The sequence below is a fragment of the Sinohyriopsis cumingii genome, chromosome 13 (assembly GCF_028554795.1).
Source record: "Sinohyriopsis cumingii isolate HCF-2022 chromosome 13, ASM2855479v2, whole genome shotgun sequence".
In the NCBI taxonomy this organism is placed as follows: Eukaryota; Metazoa; Mollusca; class Bivalvia; order Unionida; family Unionidae; genus Sinohyriopsis; species Sinohyriopsis cumingii.
The window spans coordinates 67740238-67755454 of NC_142973.1; the positions used below are offsets into that span (position 1 = coordinate 67740238).

Sequence of the window (15217 nt, forward strand, 5' to 3'; positions counted from 1 at the left end):
ACTGTGAAAAACCTGGTCTTCCTGATGTTTTACACATTCTTTACTAAAGTTTTAGTAATAAACCTGAAATTGTTGACAACTTAGAATCTTCAAGAAATTAACTTTTGACCTTCATCCTGGCCCTCATATTGTGTCTTAGTTATTTGTATTAGGGAGAAATATACTCTTAGTGTTTTATACAAGGGTGAAGTGAACAGAAATTCTCTGTTCCTCTCTTAACATAGTCTTTAAAGGAATCAATTCAGAAGAGATTAAATCAATCTGCTGATGAAGTCCTTAGCATGAGCAAACTGGAATGATATTCCCAATTCCCACTTCAAACTTTTGAGGATAATATAATTGTTTCTTGCCTAGAATTAAATGTCTAAAGCTATATAGTGGATTAAACCATGATATTTGGATAGTTTCTGAATGGCGATGTGAGCCTTTAACATGCATGCAGCACACACATGCACATATGCATGCACAGACACACACACACACACACACACACACACACACTCTGAACCAGTTCAAATCCAGTAATAAGCAAATCTTTTTAAATTATTTTTTAATATGCTGTTTTGCCATGATTTAGGAAGGAGAATTATGTCATTACTCATTTGTTGTGTGCAAAAAGACCCAAGACACAGCAGAACATAAATGATGAACCACTGACAAGGGGCACACTAAGAAATCTGCCATCAATCTGTTATACGTATTATTAGCCAATACATTTGAGCATGAAAAAAAGAAAATTTGCTTGCTGCAAGTGAATAATGGAATATTGGATAAATTTCATCTCATGGGAGAAAAACTAAAGTATTGCTATTACTCACTCATTTCAAGCAAATATCCTCTATTGATCCCAAGAAACTCCTTCATGATAGTTTCTTTTTTAACTCATAGTTTCATAAAGCATTTTTCTCACTTAGGTTCAAGGTCTGAGCCGCAAGCTCCAAGGTCATCATCAAGCAGTGTGACTTCACCAGAGCGACCCCAACCCAATTTTCATCTTGACCTTGCACCTCACACCTATGTCAATGTATACGACACCTCTGGAGATGGCCATCGCGAACCAGGTATATTGCTCAAGTTTTTTTTCTTCTTCTCATGTGACAGAGAAATATTTTTTTTTCTCACTCATGTGACAGAGGAATATATTTGATCCATAGATTGTCTTGGTCAGGTTGTCTCAGTTGTCATGGTTTGGTGATGTTGTATTATAGGAAGACACAATTTGATGACATTTAATATTTATTGCAACTTCATGTTTGAGATTAAGGAAGCAAGAAATAATAACTTTTTCTATCTCAGAAGAAACAGTGAGTGGCAAATATAATATAGGGGTTGATATTGGGACCAGGAATTTTCATTCTCAGTTATTTTATTTGTCTTATACTCAGCAGAGCTAGAAATTTAGTAAGAAATGTAAGGTGACACCACAACAGATACTGTATATACTAGCTTGTAAGTCAAGTCCAACTGCAAACTGCACAGACCTATATCTGCCATCGCATAATGTACTGGCAGATCTGAGTATATCCAGTTTGTTAGTGGTAATCAAATGAACAAACAACATGGACCATGATCTGCCAGCACATTATGTGAAATGGTCTTTGGTCATTTGCAATTGGAATCAACTTGTAAGCGAATATGCATTGTAATGTAACTCCCTAATTGGGATTTCCTTGCCTGGAGGCCACATCTGTGTGGATTCAATTTATATCTGTTCTCTTGATAACCTTTGTAGCATTGTGCTGTTAAATGTTTTACTGGGATGTTCTTTTTATAAACAAACCCTGCCATGACAAGGCAGTTTTAGGATTCTGTTCCTTTATACAGTTCGTGGTTTGAATGAGACCAATATTTTCTTAAAATTTTACTCTTGATGCTATGCAATTAAAACTAGTTAGCCTTTGGTTATGTTGACAGTAAGAGACTCGCACCTAAAAACGATTTACTAGGCAAAGATAATATTTGTAAAAGTGCTTTTTCAAGTATTTATGTTTATGCAGTGGAGAGTAGAGAAGTATGCTGTAGGTTGACCCATAGAGTAGTCTGAGCTTATAATAAGTTTTTTCTTAAGTCTGAAAAACAGACTACTTCTGTTGTAACAATATAGAACCAGTCCAAGTGAAGGAACCAGAATGTATTCACTAACAGTAGAATGTCATTTCTTTCAAAAATTACTTGTGGTAGGTGTATCAGGTCATCTTAACCACTGATATTTAGGTTACAATTTTGACATCATCACAAAATGTATTTTGTAAGTATCAGTAATAGATGTATTAGGATAATACTTGAGTCTTTTGTTTTTCATTTGATTAATTTCTTTTGACGAGAGTCTTTGATAGTCATGTTCACTTCAACAGGTAGTGATCTAAGTAGAATTTACCCACAAGACACAGCACCAAGACGTCCACCTCTCCCAGCAGCTGTTCGTCAGCAAATAGTGCAGGAAATAGCACAGGCATCTACACCACAGACACAGAAGGACTTACTACAAGCAGAGCAAAATTTGGAACATCGCATGCAGCAGCCAGCCTACTTTGATTATCCAACTCGAATTCCTCAAGATGAACAAGGGAAGATAATGGTAGGTCTGTTTTGATTATCCGATGCGAATACCTCAAGATGAGCAAGAGAGGTTAATGTTTTGAGGTATTATCAGAATGAAGCCCTGTTCGTTCCTTTGTCTGTTCACTGGCCGTTTCTCCAGATTATTTGTCAGATTTTTTTCACACTGATATGATTTTGTGAATTTTATTGTTTTAGCAATAAGATGTATTATTCCAGACCTGCCAACTCTTACGATTTTTCCATAAGTCTGAAGAAAATTACCCTTAAAATATGGACTTACGGCATAAAAGCCAAAACTGCACAAAAATGATCATTGCCAAAAAATCTGGAAAATTTGCTCATCTGTGTTTGATTTGGATGGGGGTTTCATATTAGAAGTAGTGAAATTGGTCAGGGAACCAAACTAACTTTACAGCATTACATCAGATGCTTTAATCTGCACCTATTTGTTCATGCAAAGCATCTGCATGATCAAACTGTTGATATAAATTTTTTTTTATAAAAATATCATCCAGCAAGTGATGCATCTTTAAGATGAAAGGGAAAATAAACCTCTTGGAAAGTGTTAATAATCAACACAGGAAAAATAAAAATCAATATTCAGATTCTTATGAATAAAAGCTGGAAGGGACACAATTATGTTTATTGGACATCACGTGCCAATTTGAGTATGACTTGTGGCGCGAAATATGATTGCCATCGTCATGTGAAATGGAAAAAGAATTTCCAGGAATTACATCAGGTTGAGAGACAGCAACAAGCCAATTAGCTGCATAGGGTTTGGAACTAAAATTTGTGTGCTATACTAGTGGTAAATAAAGTATACGCATACTTTACAAACTTTTCAGTTGAAGATAATGTTTATCGTAGCTGCTCATTCTGAATACCAAACTTTTAATTACATTTTTCAGCTTTACAATAGCAATTTATGATATTTTGTTACACCTTACTGAAAAATGGTCAAACTTAAGGAAAAAATCAACTGCCTTACTGAGACAGACTTATTAGGGTCGACTCGGCAGGTCTGTTATTCAACAGCATCTAGCATTAAGTTCCATACCCGGTAGATTTTATAGAATGATATCTTTCTTTCCCACCACTTGTGGTTGGGGAATATTGTGTGACCATTGTTTGTCTATTCATTTACCCATCTGAGTGTGTTTCCTTTTGGTTATGTTCTGCATTATTTCAAGTTTCAGTCACAGTGGTAGGGCATTTGTGTTCCACGAATATAATCTAGTTCATAGAAGGACATAGGTCAACCACATATAGTGATTCCGAAAGACATAGATCAGTCACATATATTTTATAAGTGATTCCAGAATTTTGTCGTATATTAGCAACATTTGTTTGTTGGTCCATTAACAGATTTGTCTGTTTTAGCGTACATCATCACAGTGTAGACTTATTACTACATTGCTAATGTGTTGCATTAAAAACATTGTTACATGTTGTCTTTTATTTCCATAAATTTGGTTTGTTTTATATTGCGAAAACACATCTTGGAGCTATACTTTAGTCATATGTCTGGGAACACAAGACCAAAGTGCCTTGTAAGTAAACAACATACTACAAAGAGATTCAAAAGTTTTGTTTAAATTTTGTTAGGTGTTTTATTGAAAGGTTTTCCTTATGTACAAGACTTGTAAATTCTTGTTCCTAGACTGTTATATTATTGTATTAATTTTATTCTATTATTCTACTTTTTCAGGTTCCCTGGTCAAATCCAAATTCACAGCAGTTGGGGGAAAATAAAGACACTGACTACGATTTTCAAAAATCCCCAAGTGACACATATGTTAAAGTACCCTATGACCAAATGAAAGGTATAGCAATTTTACTCTCCATCAGGTTGTTTGGGTTGCAGTGTTTACTGGTATTTTAAAACTTTCTTTTAATTCAGTCTTCAAACTAAGTAAACATTTTCAATCTTTACCATTGAAAAAAAGTATAAGGAGGTATATAGATACAAGTACATCCATTTTAAAAACAAAAAAGTGATAATCGAAATGCTTTGCTAAGCTTGACTGTTGCGACAATGCTGTTTCATAACTCCATGCTTTATGCTTCATTGTTTTATATTCTCTGTAACGGTTCCTGATGTTTAAAATGTCGCATTATTATAATTAAATTTTGAGTAGTCAGGCTCCATCTATCTGATACCAGGAAATGCAAGCCTGCTTTGGGAACATTTGGTTTCTTTTAAGGTAGTTTTATTAGCCAAATCTAGTTTTATAGATTTTTTTAAAGACTTGTATATTATAGAGGCTGTAGTATGTAGTTTTGTTTTATGAATAATTTTTTAAAAATCTTTTGACCTAATATATGAAATGCATTGAAATCAGTATTTTATTGTTGTGTTCTTTTAGGAGTGGGGGGTAAGCAGTAAAAGAATAATCTGTGTAACCTGAGACTTTGCAGTGACTTTGTGTCTTTCAGAGCTTTTTTTTAGTTTCCTCTTTCAAGCTAAACAACAGATTTGGTTTGTTAGATGTACTGGTTATAGACAATAAAAGCTTATGGGATGGCCTGTTGTCTGTTGTTCATTGTCTGTCATCTGTCAGTTGGTTAGCACAAGTTTGTTATTGCTATTCCTTCAAAGCTACTTGGAGGATTGCCATGAAACTTTACAAACTTATTCATCACATAGTCCAGTTAGTCCTAAATGAAAAGGAGATATTTGGATAACCAGTATGGCCACTAAGCAGCCATCTTGAAAATCTTATATTTGTTGAATGGATATCATCATGGGGATTTGCTTAAAGACCTGTTATCATGTGTAGTTCTAAATGAAACTGGTGTTTATCAGGTGTCCAATATGGCCACCATGGCAGCCATCTTGAACAACCCATTACTATACCTCCTGGACAGAAAGTCATATTTGAAATAGGATTTTCACCAGAAATGAGTACGGTGCCACCTGGAAATCCAGTGTGGCATAAAAGTGACAGCTTCAGAATCTTGTTATTGCTACTCCACCTGAGTGGATGGTCATATCAATATGGGGTTTTCACTTAAAGATTTCTTATGATGTCTAGTTAATCCTGTTTGAAAATGGTAACAGTTTTAGATCCAATATGCCCACTATGGCAGCCATCTTGAAACACCTCCTAAATGGAAAGTCATATTAACATAGGGCTTTCACCACAAGACTAATTATGATATATTATTGTTCCTGAATGAAAATGGTGTCAGTCTGACCTCAAAATGTTGCTGCCATGGCAGTTATCGTCAGATTCATGTCACTAATCAAACAAAATGGAAAAGTCATATCGACATGTTTCCACCTGAAGACTACTTATGGTGTCTGTTTGGTTGTGAATGAAAAAGATGACACCGATAATGATAATTTTGTTATTGTTACTCGTGAATTGATTATCATATCAACACCAGGTTTTCACCAGAAGAGTTCTTGTTATATCAGGTTGTTCCCAAATGAAAGTGGTGTCCTGCAACATCCAATATGGTGGCCACAGTTAAAATATCGAAAATCTTGAAGCTAAATCTCTAGATTTCTGGTCATTATGGGAATGGGTTTTTACCAAAATTCTTTTAAAATGATGTCTAGTTTGTCCTAAAAGTGTTAGTGATGCTGATCTTGCATCGAGCAAGGCTGCCTCATTGGCTAATTTGAAATTCTTATCGCTGAAGAGTGTCAGAGATTATTTCAAAACTCATTAGTTGAAAAAGAAGACAGGGTCTTATCTTAATTTCTGGAAATCCTTTTCAGACAGAAGGTGGTCAGTCCATTCAAGGGACTCTTGTCTTGATTTTGTTTCATACCTTCCCAGAAAGGGATTTTTATGCTTACATGACTATGCTATTTTTTGTTGTGTAAAAATGCATAACATCAATGTGTACTAGTGTATCTCCTTAAATGTAATACAATGACCCCCTAACTAGGTCACTATAACCAGTTTTCTTATGTCAGTTTCATATGTTAGTTTTGAATAGTAGTTTTGAATAGCATAGTAGCAGGCAGGGGTACTTATATCCTAGGGATACTTTTCTAGTTTCATATTATGTGGACCTAGCAAATTTGCAAACATCAGAACATCGGACATTTACTTAAGCTACATCCTGCTTTGTATGACTTGCCTTGAAAAGTACAGACAATTCTTACCACCTTATACCATGCATAAAGCACTGATTAAGCATACAATTTCTTTCTGTGCATCAAGACCACCCTTCTAATGCTTTATACTTAACAAACACACCTTGTATTCCAGATGTTTAACATATTTTGATCTTCATGGACCATGCCCTGCTCTCAACTTAACCTGTTTGAAAAGCTTTTTTTTATATATAGTTAAGTTAAACTAACATAAAGTGTTACAGTATTTTGATCTTTTGGATCTGAAACTATTTATCATTAGTTAATTTAGTGTATTCTCAGTGATATTTTGCTTCACATTTCACTTGTTTTACTGTAATTATCCAGAATTTGTAAGAAGTTCTTTTAAAAATAATTGCTGTATGTGTTGAAAATATAGGAAAATTCTTTGAGCATTTTGTAATATTTCATCTTTTTTCATTGCAAGTGGAGGAAAAAAAAAAAAAAAGAGATCTACATGTTTTCAGGCATTCATTGAAATTAAAGGGTTTGAAGGGTATTGCATGGTTCATGTGAAATGAAGACTGAAACATTCTGGCCAAAATTCTCCAATAATCATTTTCAATGAAATTGGATTGTTTGATCTTTCCTAATGGAAAACACTCTTAATCTTGTATGCTGTGCAGAATTGATTGGTTTTGTCTTGATGAATGGAGTGTTTTTGTAATGTAGTGCTGCTTCATTAAATGCTTTATGCATGCGGCTACCTAGTGTGCTGTGTTTCTTTGTAGACTCAGAGCTTTTCCTCGCTCGTAATGTTGAAGTAGAGGCAGATTTCAGCCATAACAGTGCGATGTCCTCTCAAATTTTCGATTATGACCCCAGTCAATCTAGCCAGTCCTACATGCCCTCAGCCTTGTCTCCTAGATATGTGGATAATCGAAAGGAGCCTGTGGGGTCCAAAAAATACAGATCAGACTTGGATGTGCGCACAAAGACATTCCCAGCTAAGAGACATAGGTATGATTTGGAGGAGGACTTGCGATACAGAACTCTGCCAGACCATGCGCAAAGCATGCCAACCATATTCCATCAGCAGGAGGTGCAATATCAGCCGATGATGGCTTTGATCCAAGAACAGATGCCATCAAATAACAGAAGTTACCCCAGTCACCATCCATCAAGTGTGTCATCTGATACCAAGCTCTCTCTGGAAAGTGGACATTCAGAGAGACGATCAGCTTTCAGGCCACCAGCAAGTAAAAGGGGAGATTACTCAAATGGAAGATTTATGCCTCCCCATATTCAGGGACATAAGCATGTAGTCAGCCAAGCCAGTGTTTCATTTGATGAGAATCGGGATCATTCAGATGTTTTACCATATGCAATATCTGGGCCATCATTTTCTTATGGCCATGGAGGTGAGAAGAAATCTACAGGGGTATTTGCATGCAGAACTACTAGCCAGTTTTTCATTTTTTACTTAGAAGTTAGATTAGAATAGTAGACAATTTTTTTTATGGGTAATGTTTAAACATCAATTTAGCTACATTGGGGGTGGCATGGGAATATTTAATGCTTGCTTTTATATATTTTTATATCTTTATCAGGTCTATCAAGATGTAATATTTGTCTCACTTCTAATATAATATCCAAAGCACTTACATGGATTTTAAAAAGTCAGAATGTTAAATAATTTTGAAGAAAAAATCTTTTCTATTGTTTAATTTGTTTTCATCTAAAAAAATTATATTGATCCTACCATTGCTTGCAAAACTATTACCACTGCTAAATTGTTTATATGCATCTGATTACTTGCTTGCAAAATTAATGCCATTGTTAAGGGTTCAAATTATCCCATACAAAATAATTTTATTTTAAACCAGTGAATTGACACTTTGCTATATGAAATTGACACATTTTATAAATGCATGACTTGGACACTTTCCTTATATGAATTTGACATGTTTTATAAATGCATGACTTTGACACTTTGCTTATATGAATTTGACATGTTTTATAAATGCATGACTTTGACACTTTGCTTATATGAAATTAACATGTTTTATAAATGCATGAATTTGACACTTTGCTTAATATATGAAATTGACACATTTTATAAATGCATGACTTTGACACTTTGATTATATGAAATTGACACGTTTTATAAATGCATGACTTTGACACTTTGCTTACATAAAATTGTTATTTGTGGCTACTGTCATTACTGTTAGTTTAAAAAAATGAATGCAGATCTTGGAAATTGTAATGCAAGTGTTAAAGATTCATACCATAGTAAAACCTCTTCCATTGACATAATACATACAAACCAAATTAATATACTCCATACTGCATCCACACAAACTGTATCATATTTTTCAAATAATCCATCCCATTAATGTACAGTTGAACATTTTACACTAAAACCTCAAAATATTTTTTTGTTTATTTATATTTCCATAAAGTTGTATTATTGTTGGTTTTATTTACAATTTATCAGGACAGCTTTGATCTTTAACTTAATTTCTGACTACATTTGCTGTCTATACTCTCTTATAAGTCAAGTCCAATTGCAAACTGTACAGACCCAGATCTGTCATTGCATAATGCACCAGCCTGTCAGATCTGGGCCTGTACAGTTTGTTAGGAGTAATCAGTAGAACAGTGAATATATACTCTGGTCTGCAGGCGCACTATCAGGATCTTTGTTGTTTGCAGTTTGACTTGTCTAATAAGCAAGTACATATGGTACCTAGTTTATGGGGGGGCCCTGAAAGGCCGAGTGGTCTAAAGCACTCTCTGTTACGGATCACTGCCATCTCACCTGTCTGCATGGGTTCGAGTCTTGGGCTTGGCCAATGTGAGTACGTGAGAAAGCTTGCCAGTAGCTTCTCGTGGGTCGGTGGTTCTTTCCCAGGTGTTTCCGGGATCTTCCTCCACTATTGATACTGGCCACCATGTATAGCCTATCTTGTGCTGAAAAATGGCATTAAACCTTACCACAACAGCAACATCAACCTAATTTGTGCAAAAAAACCTGCAGTTCGAGTTGATTTGTAACAGATGATTTCTTTGTTGACATTAATCAGGTTATCTACAAAACAAACATTTGAATAAAGTAACATAACATAAAATACAACAAAACAAACATTTGAATACAGTAACATAACATAAAATACAACAAAACAAACATTTGAATACAGTAACATAAAATACAAGCAGTTTAAGGATCAGAGTGTAAATAAAGTTGTTCAACATCTATTGTGTTCAATAAAGAACAGAAAACTCCTTTTAGAAAAAATTTCTAATGTAATTACTAAATAATTAGTTATCATATATACTCGATTATAAGAAGAGTATCTGCCGTAGCGGAATGTGCCTGCAGATCACGGTCAACATTGTTCTACTGATTACTCCAGATCTGGGTCTGTACAGTTTGCAGTTGGACTCATAAGCGAGTATATTTGGTACAATCTGATGTACAGTTGGTTTATTTGCATGGATCTAATTTGGAAGTTAGGATCTTAACACTTATAGATGAAATACCGTAAACACTCGTTAGTCTAGTCCAACTGCAAACAACATAGACCCAGATCTGACATTACATGATGCATTGGCAAATCAGGATACTTGTTGTTTATTCCATTGAATATTCCTAAGAAACTTCATAGACTCAGATGTGCTGGTGCAGCTGGGTCTGTGTAGTTGAACTTGACTTATAAATATGGTAGTTTTAATCCAGATTTGTTATCATATAATGTACAAGTTTTAAAGACTGTTGAGAAATACGACCATGGTTAGACTGTTTATGGTACATTTATTGATACTTTTGTCTCCATTTGATGAATAATATATTTCTCCAGTGTTTAGAACATAGGCACTTACAGGGTGGACAAATATCCCTCAGGTTGCTTCTAGGGCACAACACTCATTAATAATAATAATAATAATAATAAGTCTCATAATATAAATGTTAAAAGTAAAAGAAAATGCAAGACATTTTCAGTAATTATAATATGAAAAATTTAGTGTGCTCTCAGTCACAGTCATGCAAGTTGCCATACTAAAGGCATTTTATTCTGAACATGCTTTTGCTAATATTTTATGTTGCTTCAAAAACTTATACAATTTTGATTTAAAAAATGGTAATGTTATTGGCACACGCTCAGCATGGTCTGTCATTTTGAATGTTATGACAATCCTTGTGCTAAGTGAGATCAGTTTGTACCTCTTGGCTCGTGAGCCGCATGTGGCCGAGTGGTCTAAAGCGCTTTCCGTTACAGATCACTGCCATCTCACCTGTCTGCATAGGTTCGAGTCTTGGATTTGGCTAATGTGGGTATGTGAGAAAGCTTGCCAGTAGCTTCTCGAGGGTCGGTTGTTCTTTCCGGGGATTTCCCTGGTTCTTCCTCCACCATTAATACTGGCCGCCATGTATAGCCTATCATGTACTGAAAAATGGCATTAAACCCTACAGCAACAACAACAACAACAACCTCTTGGCTCAATACAGTTGTAAAGCAGCTATTGAAAAGAAGTGATACAAGTTTCTTTACCAGGACTTGTAAGAATATCCACGTTTTCAAATTTGTTGAAAGGAAATTACCCAAAAAGTTTAAATCCTCACAAATTACACCAACTACATATGTAGCCTTCAGAGTTTCTGTAAAAATCCACCAAATAATGTGGGAGGAGAAACAATGGTGAACTCCATTCCCACAAAATCCCTTTTTTAACAGTCATTCAAAAAGTTTCCCAAAAATTGGGCATGATGACAAAAGTTAAACTTTATTGTGCATTAAAACCAACCACATACCTAGCCTACAAAATTTCAAATGTAATCCTTCAAGTGGTACGGGGGAATAAAATGTGATGATCCATAAAGAAAAAAATGACTAAAACATTATTGCACATCAACTCCAACCACATAACAAGCCAGCAAGATGAGATAAAATCCTCCCTTAGACATCAAATATGGCTACCTTGGCAGCCATTTTAAAAATAATCTTATTGCTTCTATACCTAAATTGAAAGGGGATTTTGACTCCAAGACTTCTTATGATGTCAGGGGCCCCGAGTGGCCGAGTGGTCTAAAGCGCTTTCCGTTACAGATCACCGCCATCTCACCTCTGTGTGCGCCGGTTCGAGTCTCGGATTCAGCCAGTGTGGTTATGTGAAAAAGCTTGCCAGTAGCTTCTCGTGGGTTGGTGGTTCTTTCCAGGGTTTTCCCGGGTTCTTCCACCACCATTAATACTGGCCACCATGTATAGCCTATCATGTGCTGAAAAATGGCTTTAAACCCCACAACAACAACAATCTTATGATGTCTGGTTGGCCCTGAACGAAAATGGTTCCAATCTGACATCCAGTAAATCTGCCAGTGTTCATTTTGAAAATCCTGCTATTTGATACTTCTTACTTCTCCTGAATAGATAGTCATATTGACATGAGTTTTCACTGAAATACTCCTGAAGAATTGATATGCATATTGACACAAGTTTTTACAAAAAGACTTTCGATGTCTAGTTGGTTCGGAATTAAATTTGTGCTGATCTGACCTCCAGTAAGGCCACCATAGTGGCCATTTTGAAAATATTGCTACTCTGCCAGAACTAATGGTAATGTTAACATCTTATTTTCTGACTAATTTTGATATTTGGCCTAAATGATAATGGTGCAGATCTGATATCCAAAATGGTAGCCATAATGAAAATCTTGTTATTGTATCTGTGTCAACAGAAAGCCATATTGACATGGGATTTTCACCAGAAGTCTTTTTATGGTTGCTTGTTGTCTGAAATGAAAATGGTGCCAATCTGACATCCATTATGGCTGTCATAGCAGCCATCTTGAATGTCTTGCTATGCTTATTCCTGTATGGACAGTCATATTGACATGGGGGTTTCACCAAAAGACTTCTTACAATATCTAGTTGGTCCTAAATGGAAAGGGTGCTTATCTTGCATCCAATATGGCCACCAAGATATCCATCCTGAAAATCTGGCTCCTCTGAGTGGATAGTCATATTGACATTCTTACATTATCTAGTTGGACCTAACTGGAAATGGTGCCAGTCTTAATTCCAGTATGGCCACCGTGATATCCATCTGAAAAGTCTGGTTATTACTTCTTCTCAGTGGATGGTCGTATTGACAAAAGTTTTCACCAAAAGACTTCTTAAAATATCTAGTTGGTCCTAAATGGAAATGTTGCCAGTCATATATCCAATATGGCACCATGATCTTCATCGTGAAAATCTGGTTATTACTTTTTCTCCTGAGTGAATGGTCAAATGGACTTGGGCTTTTCACCAAAAAGACTTCATATGATGTTTAGTTAGTCTTAAATGAAAATGGTTCCAATCCTACATCCATTATGCCCACCAGATGGTTTCAACATTCTACATTTAAAGGAAGAATTTTTTTTAACTTGTATAAAGGAAATTCTTTTTGGCCAGTAGAGCATCAGTCTCTTGGAAGGACTCTTTTGTATCTACGCAAACACATATCTACCAAGTCTCAGTAAAATACTTCAGACTGTGCAGAAGGAGAAGCAATAACAAACTATTTCCAAAATACCCCTTTTTTAAAACTACGTGTATTTTTTTTTAAATTTCCCCAGAAATGAGCCAGAGCAAACCAGTAAAATCTTACTTCACATGTACACCAACCACATATTTAACCTACAAAGTTTCACAAAATATTTGATACAGTGTATGAAAACAATGACTAACTTTGTCACAGACAGATGCATGCAGGAAATAACATCTGCTGTGCATCACTGAAGTGTGATAATAAAGTAAAAATGTTAATTTAGAATGATCCTTAAATTTTGTAGTAGACCATGAGAAAAAGGTGTTTGTAACAAAATTCAGTGAGGACTATGTAGACAGTCGTATGCATGCTTCCATTAAATAATGATACAGTCATTGGTCAGTATCCAGTTTTCAAGGAAGACACATATTTTGGCCCGATAAATGCTACGATATACAGGTGATGCATGATTTACACTATAGACAAATTCCTGAGGTTAATGTGTAAATTGAAACTGGTGTAAATGTGAACTATGTGAACTATGTGCGAGTCACAGCAAATGGTGATCGCATAAAAATGAACACAGGTGCACAAATTGAACGTTACTTCTTCATTATAAATGGTGATTAAATGAATTCACATAAATCAAATTGGCGTAAATTGAGCATCACCTGTAATTCTTGAAAAGTAATTAACATTAAACTTATATGTTAATGCTGTGTAGCTGTAACCTGTATTAATATATGATCAGCCAAATGTGCATGACCAACTGCTATTCACCACGCCATATTACAAGCAATATAGTTGACAATACACACTTACTCATTTGGTCCTGACAGGCCTTGTGAGTAATGGCTTGAGGTACTTAAAACAGAACATTTGAAATGTCATGATAATTATTCTAAAAATTAAATATTAACTTAGTTAACGATATAAAGAAGAAATTTGAAGTTTATAAGACATTCCTTCAGTCTTGATGAATGAAAAGTCTAAATATGAGGCATATGGATTATAATTATTTCATTGTACTGTGTTATGTAAAGATACATATATCATTATTAGGATGAAAGAAACTGCAGATTTGTGGGAGAAAGATAGAAATAGATGAAACAATTTGGGGGATCTTTATTACAATTAAAAGGAAAATTTGCATTGTAGTAGTTCATTTTGCTTTACTTTTGTTGTAGTTTGTATATGTCATTATATATATTTCCCAAATTACATTTCTTTGAAATATCACAGTTTATAAGTGCAGTTGTTCACTGTGATGTTGTTTTACATTATACTTAAACATGAAAGGTCTTTGCTATTGTAGGTGGTGGTTATGGCAACAAGAGAAGCAAAGGAAGTGGATTGCCTGCTATTCACACAGTTAAAGAAGACCCTGATATGCCTGATTCTGATGTCATTGTAAGATATTTTGGGCCATGCATCAAGATACTTGAGCTCTATCTCTATTGATCAACTTTTCTGTCCATCACTCCATCCATCAATCCATTTGTCCATTAATTCACACTTCTTGAAACCAACAAAGCATGCCCTTACATAATTAAATGCCATTTTGTAGGTGAATTGCCTATTATACATAGATATACCTTGTAATGGTTCCATCATTTCAGGTCAAATTTTGACAGACTTATTTTTCTGATGCTGTTTGATGTATACAATGCCTTATAGACCTACATGCACCTTGTGTGGGTTTTGTCTTGTCAATCAGGTTTTTGATTGAATTCTGGCCAGTGACGGTTGAATTAATATCTTCACATGAGATGTTGATTGTAATCAGCATTGCTGAAAAAATATTCAGTATATTTGATGCAGTTTGGTAGGAAAATTATCTCAGACTTGCATGGGCTTTTTTTTAATGGATTTTTTTTCTTTATCTGCTTCATTCTGGATGGAGTCATGCCCCTTGTCAAGCAAATTCTCAACTTCAAATGTAAATTTGGAATTGTTGTTTGTAAGAACCATTAAACATATTCTGTTTGACTTTGGTAAAAACATTGTTTCATAGACTTCAGTGTGCTTTTTATGGGGTTTTGTTTTGTCTACATCTGTATGGACAGAG

General features: G+C 35.0%; 1 protein-coding gene across 3 annotated transcripts in view; it reads left to right on the forward strand.

The window, feature by feature from the left end:
- Positions 1–15217, forward strand: part of LOC149785777 (uncharacterized) — a 145511-nt gene that overhangs the window by 77515 nt on the left and 52779 nt on the right. For 2 of the 3 annotated variants that reach the window (XM_089979686.1, XM_089979687.1), the window contains exons 12-16: positions 915–1061; positions 2355–2578; positions 4274–4388; positions 7408–8037; positions 14465–14559. In XM_089979686.1, coding sequence (XP_089835812.1) covers positions 915–1061; positions 2355–2578; positions 4274–4388; positions 7408–8037; positions 14465–14559 — 1211 coding nt within the window. The remainder of the gene's footprint in view (positions 1–914; positions 1062–2354; positions 2579–4273; positions 4389–7407; positions 8038–14464; positions 14560–15217) is intronic. The other variant, XM_089979688.1, reaches the window with a different exon arrangement.